The 20,920-nt window shown below is 50.3% G+C and overlaps 1 protein-coding gene across 2 annotated transcripts in view; it reads left to right on the forward strand.

The window, feature by feature from the left end:
* The first annotated feature begins 1,654 nt into the window (after nucleotides 1-1,654).
* The window catches only part of RASGRF2 (Ras protein specific guanine nucleotide releasing factor 2), a 98,267-nt gene continuing 79,001 nt past the window's right edge, over nucleotides 1,655-20,920 (forward strand). For both annotated transcript variants that reach the window (XM_040985981.1, XM_040985983.1), the window contains exon 1: nucleotides 1,655-2,251. In XM_040985981.1, the coding sequence (XP_040841915.1) occupies nucleotides 1,964-2,251 (288 nt within the window). In that variant the 5' untranslated portion in view covers nucleotides 1,655-1,963. The remainder of the gene's footprint in view (nucleotides 2,252-20,920) is intronic.

Genomic DNA, 20,920 nt, shown 5'->3' on the forward strand with positions numbered 1-20,920 from the left:
ACCCCACACTCTGCAGGGGTTCCTGTGCAAAGTGAAACTGTGTCTCCTGATTCGAAGACTGGGACAGGACTGCAAGGGTGTTAAAAGACCTCGAGAGGCAGCAGCTAGCAGTCTCCTCTGCACCTAGGATCTGCCTTGGAAAGTGCCCTCCACAGGGCTGCCTGGTCTCTGTGCTGAGATGACTTCTGGGAAAATTGGTGTAGGCCCCCCACTGAGTTAGACCCACCACACAGAGGCATGGTCCCAGGTTGCACATTGTTCTTTCCAAATGGCCATTTCCCTGTTCATTTGTTGTTGCTGCTGTTAAATAGTGAGGTTCTGCTGTATTCGGAGCTGAAGCGAAGGAAACCCGCAGCTGCTCGCTAAGCAGCACACAGTGGGCGAGCCTGTGCAGGCGCAGCGCCCTGGGGCTGCCGCTCTGTGGACGCTGTGCACACGCTGGGCGCAGCAGGACCAGCTGGCAGGCACCTGCTTCCCGCTTCCAGAAAGCCTCATCTTTCTCATTTTATACAGGAAACGTTTTGTGACCACAACCTCGATGGGGCGCATGGAGCGCGTGGAGCACTGGTTTCTCCTCCTCCCCTCCTCCTTGCATTTCACAGGAAGGACTTGGCTCCCCTTGCTCTAACCCAGGGTTCTGTTAATCAAATGAATCCCATTCCAGCAAGGATGCTGTGGAGAGAGCCTGAACTGCAGCAGCCTCCTGGGAGCGCCCCGCTCCAGTGAGCAACCTCCTGGTGGAAAACTCCACATTTGCATGCTGGTTTCTTTTACCTTGACCTTGTGAAATAATCAGGGTCCTGAAGAAACCCACAGCCCACAGGATGGGGCGTGCGTGGGGGTGGGGCACAGTGCCCGTTGCCTGGAGCAGACAGCCACCCCGAGACCCCACCCACTCCTATGGGTTGTGCCTGTGTGTGAGTGAGTTTGTGTGAATAGGGGTCTTTGTGCTGTGCTTGTGTCTGAGTGTGAGTTTGTGTGTACTTGGTCTGAGCATGTTTGCATATCTGTATGGGGAAGTCTGGCCATTTTCATCTCTCTGTGTATACTTGTCAGTATGGGACTCTATGGCCAGCTTGTGTGTGTGGGTGTTTAGTTGTGTGTATACACATACCCTCCTGTGTGTATGTGCATTCTGGGTATGAGTGTGCGAGGAGTGTTGTGCTTGCATGTGCAGTGTGCATTTGTATTTCTGTGTGGAGGGAGGTGCGTTGTGAATGCCCTTGCCTGGAAAGTGAGAGTGCCTTGTGTGTGCATGTGACAGCATATGCGTGTGCCCTGTCTGTGTGACAGCCAGCGCAGCGAGTCTGTATTTCTGCATCTGTGTGTGTTGCGTGTGCATACGGGTGTGCACTCTGATGTGTGTGCGCGTGTGTTTTGCGCACGCGCGCGTGTGAGCACTGTGGGTACTGCATGCCTGCACCACTTGGAGATCCCACCCGCATCCCACACGCCCGAGGGGCAGCAGTTGGGAAGGGCGGAGTGCCGGCCGGGCTGAGCGTGCTGCGCCGCTGACTGCGCCCTTTAAATCGGTCGCTAAGCCGATTACAGCTGATCTCCCACGTGACGTTTACCTTCTGTCTCCCAGAGCGCGTGGCCCGAGGACAGCTCTGCTCCCGGCAGCCTTGCTTCCGCAGCCTCAGCCCGCTGTGGGCGCTCCGGTCCCCAACTTTGGGGTGGCTCCGGTGCCCTCGCGGGGCCAGTTTTCCGCCAGGCGTAGGGGGAGGGCATCCGCTTGGCCTCGGAGGGTAGTGACAGGAACAAGGCAACCCGCCCAGCTCCTGCCTGGCGCCTTTGGACCAGCGCTCCAGGGAGGCGAGCGAGGTGCCCTGTGCGCCGCAGCTGGAAAGGGGGCGCCCTTGGCCAAGCCGGCTGGAGCGGGCGCGCCCTCACTGGGGAGCCGGGCTATGGCCGCGGGGCAGGGCTGAGGCGGCGGCCGCCCGAGTGCCTTAGTGCCCTCGCCATGCAGAAGAGCGTGCGTTACAATGAGGGGCACGCCCTGTACCTGGCCTTCCTGGCGCGCAAGGAAGGCACCAAGCGCGGCTTCCTCAGCAAGAAGGCGGCCGAGGCGAGCCGCTGGCATGAGAAGTGGTTCGCGCTGTACCAGAACGTGCTCTTCTACTTCGAGGGCGAGCAGAGCGGCCGCCCGGCAGGCATGTACCTCCTAGAAGGTTGCAGCTGCGAGCGGGCGCCCGCGCCACCCAGGACCAGCGCGGGGCCCGGAGGTACCCGGGACGCCCTGGACAAGCAGGTACCGTCTGCCAGCCCTGACCAGGCAAAGGGAAGTAGCGGGAGAAGACTGGGGTGGCAGGGGGGCTCCACCAAGCACAGGGTCGGGCTGCCAGACCGGCTGTGGCATCAGCAGCAGCAGGATGACCCCCCCCCCACCTAATGCGTTTCCCTGCGTGCTCCAGGGTCCCCAGCTCCAGCCCTTGCTGCACTACTGGTCGGTCCTGGGCTCTGCTTCCCTTTTTGGCCAGCTTGTGTGTGTGGGTGCCAATGCAGGTTGACACCTGTTGGTCGTAGCTCGGCAAGACACGAACTTATTTGGGAAAGTTCAACTTCTCTTCCACTAGCCGGTGCATTTATGCGTGAGCCGCCAGTGGGCTGGCACTCCCGAGTGGGGAAGGGACCTTCTTGGCCTCCTCGTCAGGCTTTGTGGGCAGGATGGGTGGGTTTCCCTTGCCAGCCTCTGACCTGCTGCGTCTAATTTGTAAAGTGCATACGTGGTACCCTCCCATGGCTCTGGGTTTGGATTCAGCACTCCCTTCTTGCCGTGTTGAAATATGTGAACTTCTCTGCTTCTCAATGAATGCTATGCAAGTGAAGGCACCCTTTTAGTTCAGGGTAGCAGTCTTAGGAATTTTGCTGTGAGCTCACTGGGGGTCAGGTAAGGAGACAAGCCCTGTAGCTGTTTTTTCTTTTTCTAAATCTCCTCCCCTTCCCCATTTCTACAAATAGAAAATGTGTGTGTGTTTGTTTTTCCTCCAAGCACTGTTCAGTTGCTCAAAGCAGATCCTGTAAGCTTCCAAATGCTCTCACCTTGAGGGGGAAAAACTAACAGAAATTGAGGCTTGTCTTTGCTGCTGCAGGAAAATATTTCGCAGCTCAATTCCACAGGAGGCGCATCTCTGGGGAACCACAGAGGCCGTGGGAGGGCAGGCCTTGGAGGCCAGAGCAAGAGCTGCCCACCCTCTGAGCTCCTAAAACAAGTGCAGAACTTAGAGCAGCTAGAACTAGGGTGACCAGAGCTGTGACACCCCCTCTCCACCTTGGATTCTAGAAATCATTAACAGTCTTAACTGCCTACAAGGTAGAGAAATCTTGAAAGGACAGAATAAGCCTACGCCTGGGTGGAGAGCGCTCCCTCCATCCTTTGAAAAGTGGGGTTCCTGTGTGGTAGACTCAGACCCTAGACGCAAGAATGCACAGGTGTCGAGGTGTGCGGCAGCTCACGCTGGGAGAAAGAGCAGAGTCTTGAGGAAATAGGTTTTCAGGAGAGATGCATATTTTCCACTGAAATTAAGAAAAAAATAACTTATGTATTCCAATACCATGCAAATGAATAGTTTTTAATTGCAATAAACTAAGAGTGCTTTAAATTTCCCTTATCCAGAGGGATTTTGTGTGTTTATGTTCATACCATGAGATAGCCACTGTTTTTATTTTCTTTTGGAGAGGGGGGACACCAAGGATGGGGAGGTGCCCCCTGCTGCCCCCTCCATGGCTGTTTCACTTGCTAATGTGGAAGGGAGCATTGTTCCTTCTGGAAACCGCTTGGACTCTGGCTTTATGTCGCTCGAATGAAGAAGTGTAACCCCAGAGGTCACACCTTCACATCACTTTCCAGTGCAAGTCCTTGGCTGTTGCTATCATGCAAATTCTGCCTGTTTCTCAATGCTTGTATGCGTGTCACAGGCAGGGAGGCCAGCAAGCCTGGGGACTTGGGGTAGGAAGACTGAGCACTGGGGCTGATGTCACACCAGCCATTTGTAACTCCTGCTTTCTTCATAGCCCAGGCTGGCTTTTGATCCTGCAGTGTGCTCTGAACATTCCAAACTCTGAGACCCCAAGAGCCTCAGAGACCAGTTAGGCCAGGGGAATGGGTGAGCAGGTCTGGGCCACCAGGCAGCCTTCTGGAACTTTCTGTGAATGTTGCTCACAGTCCCTAAAGGTGCACTAGGAGGTAGGGGCCCAGATCAGGACTGCTTGCTCCTCTTTCTGCATGACTTCTCCCCATCTTTCTGTTAACCAGAGCCCCTAAGCTGCGACCAGTGAGCCTTGGCTAGGAAAATTTCCCGGTTGCCTGGCAGTAGCAGTGTCCTTTGGTTCCAAGGCTGTAACACACAGCGTGAGCTTTTTGCCATGGGGAGGATGTGAGAGACAGCTTCGCAGGATTCGAAGGTTGCCAGTATCTGTGAGGAATTCTGCCTCTGAGGCATTGTGCACAGGCAGGTGATGGCCATGGACACTTTCATAAATCAGTTAGGTCACCCATGCACCATCTGATAGCAACATCTGGCCTGAGGCAGAGGCTTGCCTGCCACTCACCCCTGAAGGTGACAGCTGGTGGGGCTAATGGCTGGCAGAGGTGAAGGTGATGGTGTCTTTGGCAAGTTCCAGAGTCGCTTGGTTTCTTACTGTCAACCACCTCTATTCCCAAGATTTTAATTCTACTTGTCTCCTTGGAACTTTTTGTCCTAATTACTTTTAACCCTGGTACATACAAGGATAATATGCCCACGGGTTTGCTCCATCTAAATAATCGTTTACATTCTGTTGACAGGGAAACTGTCTTGTCTTCTTAGCAGCTTGTCTTCTGCAATCCCCTGTTGAGCTGGGGAGAAGGGGGCCCATCCTCCCCATGTGCCTCAGTGGACACAGCGTTTGTGCCTCTGGGAGATTCCAAAGAGGTTCTGCTATTGCTTCCTGGCTCAGCAGCAGCAGCTACTTTTTTGGATTACAATGGTAGAAAAATGGAGTTAAAACCCAAGTTAGTTCTCATGCAAAATTTTGACACTCATGCATACACAATTGTTTTATACACATTTTCCATTTTAAAAGATCCTTTCCCATCATCAAAATGAGGTGAGTGCATACTATTTTTTACGTAGTTGCTGTTTTCCAAAAGGATTTTCTATTTCCGTGGAAATGTGTATATCCAACTGGTCACCAACCCCAGGGCCAGCCTGAGGAAGGAGTTTAGCTTGCAATGAGCAGAATAAGGAGTGGCAGCTGTCACTCAGGTCGCTGATCCCCTGGATTAAAGCTGGGACTGCGTGGTGTGAGACTGGCTGGGGGCGGGTCTGCAGTGAGCCCATGGGTGACTGGAAGCTGTGTGTTCTGAGGTGGCAGTGACGGCCAGGTGGTTCTGGCCTGTGTGGGTCCCCAGGAGCAGGATTATTGCTTTGTCCACAGTGTGTGCTGCTTCTGACCAGGATCTCCCAGCTGGCGTTAGGACAGGAGCTGTAGTGGAGAGTGTGCAATTCTTGAATCTGTTGCCCTGGGGTCTTGGAGGACCTGCCTGACCCCTGTTCTTCTCCCTGCATCCAGTGGGCAGACGTGTAGGGAGGAGGTCAGCAGTGACCAGGGCGGTGAGGATGGACTGTCTGAAGGCTGAAAATGTCTGCTTCTCAGGCTCCAAGGGCTGGAACTAGGTTTCCCTGGTGTTGAGGGTACACTCAGCCCCTTTTGTGTGCTCAGTACCGCCCTGCAGCACCTCAGCTCTTTGAACTCCACCTTGGCTCTTACAGAACAGTGTGGTTGGTCTTTGTGTCTCATGCTTGCAGACACTGGGATGCAGGGCTAAGTCTTGAAGGCTCAGTGATGCAGAAGAGTTCCTTGCTGAGGAGTCTGCAATCTTGGACAGTGGAGAATCTGGGTTGAGATGGGACCAAGGTGGGGTCAGCTGGGGTTTAGAGTGAGCCACTGCTCTCTTGAGTTCATTTGCCTTTAGGTAGTGTCTGGATGACTTTTGTCAGTCATAAGGGGATGCAGTCACAGACCTGTGCATGCGCAGTGGCAGAACCAGAGGGGCCTGTGTGCTTGGAGGGGAAGTCCCCCTCGGGATTGGTCTGATCAGTTCAGGCCGCCACGGTGGTCCCCCCTACAGCAGGTGGGATGTATAGCAACAAGGCATCTGTGTTCTTGTTTCCCTGGTCAGATGAAGTGTCCTGTTCAGCCTATTTTAGCCATTTGGGCGAGGGGATGTGCCTGTCCGGATGCTTCCTGTGGATTTAAAGCAGGTGTCTTGAGTGACTAAAGTCAACGTGGCATTGGTGTTAAAGGAATCCAGGGTGACACACCCTCTCCTATCTCTTCAGTCATTTGGCCTTCTGGACTTGACCATGAGGGAACTGTCATCATTTTGTCACACAAGACAGGCCTGCAAGCCCTAGGACATTGTAGAGTCGAGAGGGCGTTGTTGAGCCCGTGAATCATGCAGTACTCATTCCCTGCCTACTAAACACAGAAAAAAGAACAATGGAAGAAAAAAACGTTCCCTAGAGCTTGTAACTTGTGAAGAAGTATGATTTCAGGAGCAGGAATGACTTGACTCCCATAATCATTCTTTGTCTTGAAGCTAAATGGAGGACAGCGAACTTGACCTTCATTCTGACTACACCGAACCTTACCATTTAAATATGGTATTTAAATAAGTGTGTGCAATATGGAGAATTAAATGTGAAGGAATCTATGTTTTTAGCGGATGGACTCCTGCAAAATCCAGCCTTTCCATGACAAATATTCTCCTGTGGATTTTAGTAGGGCTTAGTGGAATGCTCTATGGAAGAAACACGATGTGTTAATTTTTTTTTTTTGAGAATTTTATTCCTGAGAATTTAAAAATACAGTTTTTTTTCCCCCTTTACACTGGACAGTGACAAGACCTAAAAGCATATGATGTTTGAGGGTTTCTGGTTTTGGCAAGAAAATGTTAATAGTTAGTTTCAGCAATTGTTGATATTACTTTCAGTTCAATATGATTTCTGTTTTAGGGTATTTTTGTCAACATTTTCCAATATCACTTAAATATGGATATGAACGCCCATGCAATTTTTATGTTGCGGGATGGAAAAAGCTTCACCTTTGAGATTATTGTGCAACTAACTAGTAAGCCACTCTATGTGGATTGGGTCAGGCCTTAATTTTTTTTTTTTTAATTTTTTTAAATTTTTTCATTGGAAAGGCGGATATACAGAGAGGAGAGACAGAGAGGAAGATCTTCCATCCAATGATTCACTCCCCAAGTGAGCGCAATGGGCCGATACTGTGCCGATCCAAAGCCAGGAGCCTCTTCCGGGTCTCCCACACGGGTGCAGGTTCCCAAAGCTTTGGGCCGTCCTCGACTGCTTTCCCAGGCCACAGGCAGGGAGCTGGAAGGGAAGCGGGGCTGCCGGGATTAGAACCGGCGCCCATAGGGGATCCTGGGCGTGCAAGGCGAGGACCTTTAACCACTTGTGCCACCGCGCCAGGCCCAGGCCTTAATTCTTAATTTCACGGTTTTGGGGTATTCTTGTTTCTTTATGCCTGTTCGTGTACTCCACAAGACAGAGATGTGTGTGTGGTGAGTCTATTAAGTTTGCTACTGTTACCACTGTCTCTTAAACATTTGTCATCATTTTTTAAAAGGTTTATTTATTTTAGGGCTAGTGCCATGTTATGTGGATTAGGCCTCTGCCTGCAGCCCCAGAATCCCACGTGGGTGCCAGTTTGTGTCCTTAGGCTCCAGCTCCAGCCCGGCTCCCTACTAACATGTCTTGGGAGATGACAGATGGCCCAGGTCCGGGGCCCGGCACTCACGTGGAACACCCACAAGAAGCTCCTGGCTCCGGGCTTTGGGCAGGCCCAGCTCCAGGCGTTACGGCCATTTGGGGAGTGAACCAGTGGCTGGAAGATACCCCGCTTGCTCTAGCTCATTTTCTTTCTCTGCAATTCTGTCTTTCAAAAAAAAGTTTGACTTTTTTGAAGCACAGAGTTACAGAGAGAGGAAAAGAATGAGTGAGTGAGAGAGAGAGAGAGAGCGCTAAAGGAATATACTCAGAAAGAGATCTTCCTTCCACTGGTTCACTCCCCCAAATGGCTGCAGCAGTACCCTGACACTCTATCCACATGTCCCACGTGACAGCAGGGGCCAGGCACTTGGGCCATTTCTGTCTTCCCAGACGTGTTAGCAAAGAGCTGGATTAGCAGCAGAGCAGATGGGGCTTCAGCTGGGGCCCATTTGGATGCTGGATTTGCAGGTAGTGGTGGCTTTACCCACTGTAGCATAATACTAGCCCTGTATTTATCTTTAATATTTTTTTAAAGATTTATTTTTATTATTTTTTCATTGGAAAGGCGGATATACAGAGAGGAGAGACAGAGAGGAAGATCTTCCATCCAATGATTCACTCCCCAAGTGAGCGCAATGGGCCGATACTATGCCGATCCAAAGCCAGGAGCCTCTTCCGGGTCTCCCACACGGGTGCAGGTTCCCAAAGCTTTGGGCCGTCCTCGACTGCTTTCCCAGGCCACAGGCAGGGAGCTGGAAGGGAAGCGGGGCTGCCGGGATTAGAACCGGCGCCCATAGGGGATCCTGGGCGTGCAAGGCGAGGACCTTTAACCACTTGTGCCACCGCGCCAGGCCCAGGCCTTAATATTTTTAAATATCACCTGCTTAGGGTGATTTTAAAAAGAAAAGATTGATTTTCTTTTATTAGGCAGATTTACAGAGAGAAGGAGCTATAGAAAAGTCCTCCATCTGCTGGTTCACTCCCCAGTGAACGACAATTGAGCTGATCTGAAGCCAGGAGCCAAGAGCTTCTTCCAGTTCTTTCATGTGGGTGCAGGGACCCAAGGACCCAGGGACCCAAGAACCACAAGCTGGGAGCTGGATGGAAAGTGGAACAGCCAGGACATGAACTAGCACCCATATGGAATCCTGGCATGTGCAAGCTGAGGATTTAGCCACTGAACCCTCTTGCTGGGCTCCAGATTTACCTTTGAATAACATTTTCTTTGAGTTTTGGAAAGGATGCCTGACTGTACAGCAAACTCTAAATCAATATTTAAACTAGAAATAGTTTAAATATCAGCATACCACTGTAATAAATATTTGATTATTTCATAACATTTGGCCTTTCTAAAAATTAGCCATTATGCCAAGTTATTCATTTTGTTTTCATTGGTGTAGTTTTCACATTTTAGGTGATTGAGAAATTGTGACCATGTTAATCTGACGTGTTTGTGCATGGGACAGACGTGGTGAGGCTGCTGTCACTGCAGTTTCCCTTTGAACTGACACTGGGGGGGCAGGCTTCAGTGGGAGATGAGGACTCTAAATCATCTTCCCCCCGACTCCTGAAAGTAGCTACAAAATGCCCCAAATATGCTTTCAAGGAAAAAATAGGGGGAAAACGTCATGTGTTTGATTTGCATCTACTTATAGAGTGTATCTATACTATGGCCTTTTGAACTGCAGATGAGGAGGCATGAGGGGGAGGGCAGTATCAGAACCGTTGCAGGCACCAAGGTCCGTGAGGGGCAACTCAGAGCCTCACATCCCAACAGATGCACACAAGATGATGGTAGCAAGAAAAGAGAAGCTGGGGCCACCTCTCCTCTTCCCGGTTCCTGGAACTCTTAGTGGTGGGATGGGAGCCACTGGCATGTGAGGGCTCTGCCCTGGCAGCTCCTGTTATTTGCAGGCTCTTGGCATATTTGGCCATTGTCTGATTAAACTTAGACGCTGCCTGATTCATTTCCTGGACTGGATGTATGAGCCTGCGCCATTTGTGGGACGCACGTAAACATGGGGTCAGTCCTGTCACGTGGAGGGACTCTGAGGGTCAGGGCGGGTTCTCTGGGGTGAGCAGCCTGGGAACGGGGAGTGGCAGCATGGTCCAGCGTTCACTGTACAACTCTAGCCCTGTGACTCTTTACAAAGGAAGTTGGCACTGGGTTGTTCTTACATACTAATGAGCTCATTGTATTTTGCTTCCATGATGATTGATTTCCAAGTGAGGTGTCGGCACTGGGACCAGCTCAGCTCAGTGGCGAAGTTATCTGGTCTCCCACTGGACCTGCATTTCAGAGCTCATTGTCTCTCACTGTGAGCCTGGTTCCTTGCTTGGCCCTGGGGGAGAAACATGGCAATGCCTTCTTCACTGGGCTGAGGGGAAGCTCAAGGGCAAACCCAGGCCAGGTCTTGCACAGGGTCAGGTTCAGGTGAGCGTCAGCACACTTGTTAGTGGGCACCCCTTCGGTTTGTTACCGGGATCCTTCAGGAATCTCTTTCCTCCCCTTCTTTTACACGCATGCGTGTGACAGGTTGGGGCATTCCAACATACCCATGATCCAGCAGCAATCCCCGCTACCTGCTGCTTCCTGCTGTAGCTGTGTCCCGCTGCACCCGAGTCGCATTTATTTTTTTTTCCTCTCAGCCTATTTTTAAGCAAGTCCCAAACACTGCACTATTTCCCTTGTAAATAAGGAGGATTTTCCATCCGTTTTTTTGACACAGCATTCATTTGGCTCTGAAAAGAGCTGGCTTGGAGAGAGTATGTGGCGTGATGCCATTGGCACGGTGCTATGAACATGGCAGTCACCTGCCAGGGTCTTTGATGTTGCAATAAAGGGAGAAGTTGGGAAGGCATGAAGCTGGTGTGGTCAGCTGCTGAGGAAGCTCCACGTGTGAAATCTGGAGCAAAGCCAGTGTGGATCAGTTGTTGCACGGTGGTGGGGTGATCCCCTCCAAGGGAGTCTCCTTTCATTGCTCAGGTGCGGCATGCCCCTTGGTCAGGGCGGGCCTCTGTGGGTAGAGTCCCCTACACCACTGCCCTTGATTGGCGCCTATAATCGCCTTGTGTTTTGCTTGGTTGGGCAGTGGCAGGAGCACCCACAGCCAAGGCCCCTGGGAGGCTTTTGCAGGGTGCTGCAGTTCTCTCCATATGGTGTTCTGCTCCATGTGTGTGCAGCTTTGATCAGGTTGACTGCGTGTAGGCATCTGGGTTCTTTCCAGTTTGCAGCCATTACGAGTCAGACTGCTATGAAGGTTCTGATGCCAGTCTTGGGATGAACATGAGTGTGTGCCTTTCAGCTAGGGCTGGGTGTTCAGGTTCGAGTGTTCCTGGACACTCATGCCTTCAGTTTTAAGAATTACAGGTGAACTTCAAAACCAGTTACGTCCATTTCTGATCCCATCAGCAATATGTAAGAATTCCAGTTACTTTGCAGCAGGTCGCCATCCCTTGGTAGTATTGTTTCCATTGCAGAGATTTCATGCTATTTTATTTATAGTTTTTGCTTAAGTTTGAGAGACTGGGTGTGTTGTATGTTTGTGTAAGAGAGAGAGAGAGGGAAAACCCCACCCATTGATTCAATTCCTAACTGCCTGTGATCATGGGACCTGACCAGGCTGAAACCAGGAGTCAGGAACTCAGTTACTGGAGTTGGTCCTTGGGTGACCCCCAAAGGTGTGCAGGAAACTGGGATCAGGAGGAGAGTGGGGGTGCACAGAACCCCAGGTTCCGCATGCTGGGTACTCCAGTGAGAACACAGGCATTATCTTGGTCAGCACCTCAGTGACAAGGGCAGGTGCAGGCCCGGTCACAAGGTGTGAAGTAGCATCTTGCCTTTTGTTTTACTTCTCTGGTGAGCAGTGCGGTGAAGTCCTCTTTCCGGTACTCACTGGTTGTTCTCTGTTTGGAAGCATTGTACCATTGCTACAATTTTGGTTTGAGTTGTCAAACTTACAAACATTAAATTCCATGAATCACTGTCTCATACCTTAAAACTGGCGGTGTATCAGAATTCCGTATTACTCATCTTGATATTGATAAAAATGGGAGCAGTTTGTCAGTTACATGCTTTGCTAATCTTCTACTGTGGCTTTTCTGTCCCCCTCTTCAAGGCGTCTTTGGATGAACAGAAATTTTACACTTCAGTTCTCTGCCTTCTGACGGCTATCTGGCCATCCAGCATCTGTTTTGACTTAGAGGAACTTAATTTCAAGCAGTTCTTTCTCTGTAGGCATGAGTTGGTTCTTGCTTCTTAGAAAGGAAAATATAAACAGAAAGGAGACAGTGAAGCAACTGCTTTTGTTTAGGATGCCGACCTGTGGACGCTGTTTAATATAACAGTGATGAGGGCCACTGCTTAGTTAAGGCTTCCTTGTACTGAAATGCTGAGGGCTGTCTTGTGTAACCCTTGCCAGCACCTTGTGATTGGCCGCATCCTGGTGATTTTGCAGCTAAGGACATTGTGATATAGATTTTAATATAGGATGTAATTAACTTACCAATTACACACAGTGGTTAGTAGATCCAAGAGTGGGACCTACGTGTGGTTGAATTTAACCTCTTGGAAGAGGCTAGAAGTGATGGCCCAAGGCAAGACCCCGTTTTCAGTCTCATCCTCCTCCTGCACTTGGTACATGTGCAAGTTGAGTGAAAAACTTTGGATGCTATAGATACATTCATAAATACCCATTGCATAGGTTTCTCTCCTCAGACAACACAGGCCAGTCTTTGTGGAAAGGAAGTATCAGAGCTGGTTTAACCACCAGTATAATCCCCAATCACTGGGCCCAGTGTTGGGCCTGAACCCTGGCAGCTGGGAGAGCTAGGGCTGTGGGGAGTGGGTCCATGGATCTGTCTCTGTGTCTCCCACTGCCCTTCCACCTGCCTTGATCTGCTGTGTAGGCCTCTGGGGCACCAAGCCCTGTTGTTGGAAGCACTGGGTGACACAGACCATTGCTCACAGCCTGCAGCATCTGCATCCATGCAGCTACATGAGATGGAGCCTTCCCATGGGCACAGTTTCTGCTTGGGACCAAAGCATCCATTTGCATTTCCTGGGTTGGCAGATTGCACCTGTTGTTGGAAACTGTGCAGTGAGATGGGTGAGTATCTGAAGTCCCTGCTGTGGCTTTCTCCCATAAACCATCTCACACAAGTTCATGGAAACTAACACAGTTTGAGGCCAGCTAAGCTTCCTCCTGATCTGTCTTTGTCCTGTGCCGTGAAGAGGCAGTGGCCTGCCTTTGGGGTGCATGACACCAAAGGCTCAGTTTATGGAGATCTGGCTTCCAGGTTCAAGTGCTGGATTCCTGTTGAACCAGTTGTTGACCTTCCAACTTAACCATCTGGAAATGGCCAATACCTGAAGTGTTCTTAGATGGGGTTCTTAGGTGGGCTGTAGAAACTATTGCAAATCTCCTGGTAAACTAGAGTATTCTTTTAACTGCTTCCCAAGTTACACTTGGGCGGGGGCGGGGGTTAGGCGAAGGTGATTTGTTTATTTTATATATAATAAATTTATTACCTTTTTGATGTTTACATAGTTAAGAAGGATGCATACCCATGTGGACCACTGATGAGGGTGGGGGAATGGGGGAACGTGGATGAGACAACTGTCTCTAATCTCCTTTTTCTTCTGGTATCTGGGGAATGTGGGAAGAGAAGAGGTGAGGGCCACTCCCAGCAGCCCAACTGGGGGGGGACAGCCATCCCACGTCATCCCAGGGTCCCTGCTGTAGAGCGTGTTCCAACGTTGCTGCCCAGGTGCTTTCAGGGTTCTGATAAGCTGTTGATTCTGTTGCTCCAAGGTTGAGGCAATCCCTTGCAAAGTCCATTGGCTGACACAGTAAATGGGGTTATTTTAAACAGCAAGGTGTTGGTAGGTTATTTGCCTTGTCGTCCTTTCTGAGGCTCACAAAAGCTTATCTGCCTCATTTGTGGGCATCTTTGTGAATCGAAGCTTTCCACTTTCCCTGCCGATTATGTAGTGCTTGAGAACTGGCTTAAGGACTGGTGGGAACATTGTTTAGCAAGTGCAGGAAAGTGTCGCCTTAGAGGATAGGCTAGTGAGACCTGGGTTTCTTTTTCCTTTTGCATGTAAATTCTGATATGCAGATCCTTGTGACTGTTGTAAATGTAGAAAAGTAAGAATAATGTTTATTTTTCAGGATAAAATAGCATTTGTGTTTTAGAAGCCCAACTTTTCTATTTGTTTAAAAGTTATTTATTTGAAAGGCAGAGTTATAGAGAGATTGAGGGGAGGGGAGAATGAGCGAGAGTGAGCAAGCGAGCTTGCCCATGTGTTGGTTCATGCCTGCACATGGCCACAATGGCTGACACTGAACAGGAACCCTGCAACTCCGTCTGGCTTCCCTCCGGAGTAGCAGGGGCTCGAGCACTTGGGCCACGTTCTATTGCTTCCCAGGCCGTTAGCAGTGTGCTGCGTGAGAAGTGGAGCAGCCAGGACTCCAACCGGAGTCCACGTGGGAGGCTGACAACACCCATGTTGACTTCAATAGCTGCGCCACGAGCAGCCCGCACGTTTTGTCTTCCTCCCAGAGAGCACACAGAATGCGTGCCAATGGGAGAATCACGCAAGTCCATGATCTGCTTGGATTTCTTCCTTTTGGCATAAAGGACATCTTAACGCTTTTTAAAGTGATGTTTGCTGGGTGAAACTTGAAAATCACAGAGAATTGTAAAAGAAGAAACTGAGAAGCTGCCGACGTCTCCTGCCCAGGGAGAGCCGGCCTCGAGCTGTCACGGCCTCTTAGGATTTCTGCTGTAAACGTGCCCAGTGCACAGCTGTTCCTGAAGGCGGCTTTGCCAGGTCGTGTTGTCTGAGTGAGAGCTGGGATTCTTATTTTTTAAAACTGCATATGATATTGTGAGCATTTGGCTTATCACTCAGCCTTATAAGCAGTTTCCTTCCCCTTGCTAGACTGCTATTGGGCCTGGGCCTCGGTTGCTGGCAGGACCGCTGGGGCCCAGCAAGCCAGTGCAGACAGCAGAGGGAGGCAGCAAGGTCCCCCTGAAGTCAAGGTGGCAGAAATACAGCATGAAGTCTGTTTCTGGAATGAAAATATGAGCTCATCTGACAAGTATACGCATGGCCAAGTGTAGAATGATGATTTCTAGAAATACAAGCAGGCTGTAAGTGGCTGCTGGCACAGTGTCTTCTTTTGAGGTCTGATATTTGCTATGATTAGTTAAAATGCTGGAGACTGTTATCAGCGAGCTCCATTTGAATGCACAAATTGCAAATGTTTAAAATTATGCCATGTGCAATTAATTCTGAGAATACTTGCATTCGAATACATTTTCTGAAATTAGGTTATTCAATCATCATGTACATGCAATTAATGTGGTAACTATTTTCCTAAAATCTTCCCTCTAAAGATTTATGTTATTTATTTGAAAGAACTGCAGAGAGAAAGAGGGAGACAGGGAAGAAGAAGAAAGAGGGAGAGAGGGAGGAAGGAAAGGAGAGAGAGAGAGAGATCGTCCATCTGTTGGTTCACTTCCCAAATGGCTACAATGGCTGAAGCTGAGGCAGCCTAAAGCCAAGAGCCCAGAGTTTCATCTGGGTCCCCTCATGGGTCCAGGGGCCCCAACACTTGAGCCAGCCTCTGTTGCTTTTGCCAGGCCATTAGCAGAGAGTTAGATTGGACCTGGAGCGACTGGCACACAAACTGGCACCTCTGCAGATGGCAGCTTTACCCGCTTTACTGCGACACTGCACCCCCCCCCCAAATCTTTTACTAATTTAGAATACACTTTATAATACCATCTCGGAAACACAAAGAAATGGGGCAAGCTTTTAGCACATCAGTTAAGACACCACCTGGGGTGCCCCTATCCCATGTCAGGGTAGCTCGTTCCAATCTTGTTCCTTTGCTTTTGACCCAGCTTCCTGTGAAGGGACACCCGGGGACTTGGGTTCCGGGAGGCCCAGACTGCGTTTGGGTTCCTGGCTCGGCCATGGCGATTGTAGGCATCAGAGAGTAAAGCAGTGGATAGAAGATCTCTCTGCCTTTCTTTCCTTTTTTTTTTTTTTTAAGATTTATTATTTTTATTGGAAAGACAGGTTTACAGAGAGAAGGGGAAACAGAGAGAATAATCTTCAGCCCAAATGGCCATAACAGTGGAGCACAGCCAATCCGAAGCCAGGAGCCAGGAGCTTCTTCCAGGTCTCCCACGTGGGCGCAGGGTCCCAAGGCTTTGGGCCATCCTCCACTGCTTTCCCAGGCCACAAGCAGGGAGCTGGATGGGAAGTGGAGCAGCTGGGATTAGAACCGATGCTCATATGGGATCCTGGCAGTTTTAAGACAGGGACTTTAGCAACTAGGCTACTGCACCAGGCTCTCTTACATGCTCTTCTTCCCTGTGTGGTTTTAGATGTGATTTTGTTGTAGAATTCCAAGGAATGCCAGTCACTGCTGCCAGGGTGCTGGTGGGGAAGAGCCAGGCAGCTGCCTCTCCATGCCTGGGCTCCTGAGGGACTGGTTGATGCTGGGCCTGAGCAGGTCCAGGTTGGCCCACGGTGCTGAGGGCTTTCCTGGGATTGATCAGTGACTAGAAGCCGTGTGCCCTGCAGAAGGTGCAGCGACCCGTCGTGGGAGTCTCTGGCGTGAAGGCTGTTCGTCTAATTGAGCAGCCCTGGCATGTGTACCCTGTAGCTTAGAACAGTCTCGCATTGTGCTGGTACAATTGAGTTCTGAGTCTCTTCTCACCTTTGACTCCAAAAGACCAAAGTGGAACACTGACCGCCTGCCCCCTGGCTCCGGAGACAGGTTCTGTGCCTCCTTTCAGGCTGATAACAGCCGGCTGGGGCTTTTCACCAAGAATACTATGTCCGGGCTCCCCCAGGGCCTGGCCCTCTCCGTGCCCTCCTCTGCCCTCCCCATCACAGCAGGATGGCAGGCTTGCAGTGCCTAGGCCCCTGAATCTATGCTGCTCTGTCCTCCATTGTCACACCTGTGGATCCCTCCAGAGTTTTCTAAGGCTCTTGTCTGGCCGTCACTGTAGGGTCCCTGGACGCAGGTTTCATTCATGCATGTCTGCCGTGTTGGGTAGGGGAGGCTTTGCACCTGTAGGTGTGAGATGGGGACAAATAGGACTCCTCCTGAGCCCCCCTCCTCGCCCGGCACCCCTGTGTATCATCCCCTGCCCCCACTCCTCAGGAAGGCGGCCAGTGACATCAGCATTTTCTAGATGTATTGTATTCGCTTTTGTACATTTGTCTAAATCACGGAATGTTCTGGAGCTGCGCACCTGTTCCTCGGGTGTCTCTAGTCCCAGTAAACCAACGCTTGTGATACGCGGTCACTGTGAGCCACCTCCCGTGTAGACTGTTGGTGTGAGTCTGTGCTGGTCAGTGTTCCTGCCGTTGGCTTTTTCATTGCTTCCTTGGCACCACAGCACAGGGGCAGTCTGGCTTTAATGTATTCCATCTCTGAAATCCCTTATGTGCTGGTGGGTTTTCAGGTCATGATGTCTTGACCTGTTCCACCCAGTAGTTCTACACAATTCTGCACATCCATGGTAGGAATCATTAAGTGGTGTTTTTGGCAGTCTGTGGGGCAGAGCTGAGATTGAAAGTGGCGTCCTTACAGCAAGACTGCTGATCGCTCTTACGGAGATCTGAGAGCATTCACAAGTGAGCGTGTGTGTGAGTGCATGTGGGACTGCGTGCGTGTGGATGCACATGTGTGTATGTACAGGCTGCTGCTTGCTGTTGCTGGGGTCTGTGCTCACAGGCGAGGGTGCGTGCACATAATCAGATACATGTGTATGCATGCAGGGCAGTGTTTTAGTGACTGCAGCCTGATTTAGAAAACATTTTTCACAGAAGCGCTTTTTAAAAGCAAGGCATCTTGTTCCAACAGGAAAAAAACACCACGCATTAAATTTACCATGAAAGAAACATCAGATGAAGGATACAGCGTGTTACAAAGGGAGTTAGCATCTGACCCTAGTGCAGTTCCTAATGGGGGTGCACCATGGTCTTAGCGCTGGTGGCCTGGAGCCATTGCTCAGGACCGGGGTCACAGGGCTTTGCTGCCCAGGTGTGATGGATGTACTCCCTCACGCTTGCCTGTGCCTGGACCCGGCTCCCCTTCCTTCGTCTGTTCTGCAGTCCTGAGGGCTTGCTGGGTGTTCCACCCTATCTGAAGGCCTGATGCGGAAGCTGCAAGCCCTCCCGCCTCACTCTGCAGTCCTCAGTGTCCCCAGCTGTGAAGCAGGTGGACTGAGCATCTGAAACCTGGGCCAATGCTTCAGGTGGTTGGCTGAGTCTGACTCTGATCTTAAGAGAGAAAGTCCTTGTGACTCAGTGGCCTGGAAGGGTTTCTGGAATGTGTGAGGTCACCGTGGTCAGAGGAACCAGATGTAGCTTGTTGGAAGAAGGAAGAACCAGGCTCCTTTTGGATTCAATAAGGAGACTCAGGCTCAAGTTGGAAAAGGATGTTGGGGCAGGCCGGAAGGGCAGGTGGGGCTGACTGTGTGGCTGGGAACATGGGGCGGGGTAGGAACTTGGTCCTATTGTTAAGCAGGCGTCTCGGAGGGACTTTTGCTGGTATCCAATAGGGTCGCAAAGACTCTCCTGGGACTGGGAGCGGTGACCCTCAAAGGCAGCCAAATATTCCAAGGAATGTCCACCTTCCTGTAGGCTCTGGTCACCAGCAACACATGGGGTTCTCTGCTGTGGCTACTGGAGGGTGCAGTATGCCGGGGTCTCCTTCTGCCTTGGGGGTTTTCTGCTGAGTGCCCCCTCGCAGGCTGGTGCTTCCGTTGAAGTGACTTGGGCTCTTAGGGGAGGGAACTGAAGCCAGCTGGGAGCCTGTGTGGTCCAGACTGGTCACATTGTGCACACAGGCTGTTGTGAGAGGCGGTAAGCAGTCACGTTTGTCCCTTGTTAATGTCCCACTTTGAGAGCCCTCTAAGGTGACCTGCCCCGGACTCTCCACGATTGTCAGGTCCAGGATTTTTTCCCCACTAAATTGATTTCCTGAAGTCTGAAAGATTTCGTGGCCAGTTATTTTTAAGTGAGCTGACACAGGAAGGATGTGGAGGGGTGTGGAGCCCTGGGAACTTCTGCCAGTTAGTGGAAAAAATTGTTTGGAAGTGGACTAAGGCCACTGGCGATGTTCTGAAGAGAGAGTGACGTAGGAAGGTAAGGTTCCTGTGGTGGCAGGGAGAGACGCGCCGTCACCGCCCCCACTGTGGGGCTTCGGAAACACTGTCTGACAGTGTAAACAATAAACAAACAAAGTGGCTGTCATCGCAGTAGTTCATAAGAAATCCCTATCCCACAAACACAGCCAAGATCTATAATATTAAACCCAATTTCACCAACATTTCATTCAATTCATGCTGTAACTAACTCTCAGATTTATCTTTTGGTCAGTTTGTATACAATTCCAACTAAGTTCATCAGAGATGGCCTGATGGAAAACAGTGCGTCACAGATTCTTGTGATTGTAACTGCTCTGCAGCTGTCACCGCTGTCCCTGCGGCCTCTGTGTACCGCCTCCTTGGGCCTGCAGGAAGCTGGGGTCAGGGGCTGGAGGTGGGAATTGAACCTGGACACGTTGTTGCAAGATGCACCATTCTAAACCACGAGGCTAAATGCTCACTTCTTTTCCCCGTGTTTGAACATGGTGGGGAGTCTGTTGGTGTTTGAACATGGTGGGGAGTCTGTTGTCCCGTCACTCTGCCGGTGCAAGCTGTGTGTTTTGTTCCATAGCTTTGGGATCAGCTCCCACAGTGTTTCCTGTCACAGCTGTCGTCTTTCCCTTTCTTTGAGTCGTACCACTTCATCACTTCTGCTTTCCTGAAGTCAGTGCATTGCAGGAATGTCCTGGTCTCTGTGTCGCAGCCCGAGGACTGTGCAGGTGTGTGCTGGTCTCTGTGAGGACTGTGCAGGTGTGTGCTGGTCTCTGCGAGGACTGTGCAGGAATGTCCTGGTCTCTGTGTCGCAGCCCGAGGACTGTGCAGGTGTGTGCTGGTCTCTGTGTCTCGGCCTGTGGCTGAGGACTGTGCCTTATTTTCCTTTCAGATTACCTAGCGTCTCGTGTACCATTCTACAAAGGTTGTTACCAAGTGCTGGTCGTTGTGAAGTGCTTACAACCTCCCTGAATGTTTTTTTGTTTTTAAAAAGGATTTATTTGTTTTTCACTGGAAAGGCAGATTTACAGAGAGAGAAGAGACAGAGAGCAAAAGCTTCCATCCACTAGTTTATTCCCCAAGTGGCCACAATGACCAGAGCTGAGCCAATCTGAAGCCAGAAGCCAGGAGCTTCTTCCGAGTCTCCCAGTGCATGCAGGACCCCAAGGCATCAAGCCACCCTCCACTGCTTTCCCAAGCCACAAGCAGCGAGCTGGATGGGAGTGGGGCAGCCGGGACACAAGCTGATGCCTGTATAGGATCCCAGTGCTTGAAGGCACAAGGTTAGCCAATCTAGCTATGGTGCCGAGCCGTCAGTGGAGGCTTATGGTCCAGGCCCTGGTGGGTGCTTTTGACTCTTAGTTGATGGCAATTGAGAGAGGAGTGACATATGCTTCAGATGTTGGGGAGGCCACATATTAGCTCCGACTTCGTGCTGTATCTCTTTATCAGACCAGTGTGACATTGACCTTGGAGGGTTGCCACGTAAATGTTGGGAGAGGCATGTAAAATGCTTGCCAGGCCCCCTTAGTGATTGGTTGAAATAAATGTTTTTTTAAAAATAATAGCTATTATGGATATTTGCACGTACAAACAAGCCCAGAAAGGTAAGGCATAATAAAATATGCATAGTGTGTAATTTATATTTTATAATGACTGTAAAATTTATTTATTGCAAACATTAAGAAAATTTAAGGTACAGCCAACACATGAAACAATGCTCAGGATCATTAGTCATCAGGGAAATGTAAATGAAGGCCACAGTGAGGTAATATCCTTATCTAAAAATTTAAAATTGCTGGCAAACTTACAGCAAAAATGATGCACAGTTGGTGGGAATGCAAATTAGCATGACCATTATGGAAAACAACATGGAGATTCCACAGAAAACTAAAAATGGGTTTCCCAAATGACCCAGCTGTCTCAGTCCTGGTAAAATATTCGAAGGAAGTGAAATCAGCAAATGGGAGAGA

Source organism: Ochotona curzoniae, unplaced genomic scaffold (assembly GCF_017591425.1).
Source record: "Ochotona curzoniae isolate NIBS_2020 unplaced genomic scaffold, NIBS_Ocur_1.0 contig_4501, whole genome shotgun sequence".
NCBI lineage: Eukaryota > Metazoa > Chordata > Mammalia > Lagomorpha > Ochotonidae > Ochotona > Ochotona curzoniae.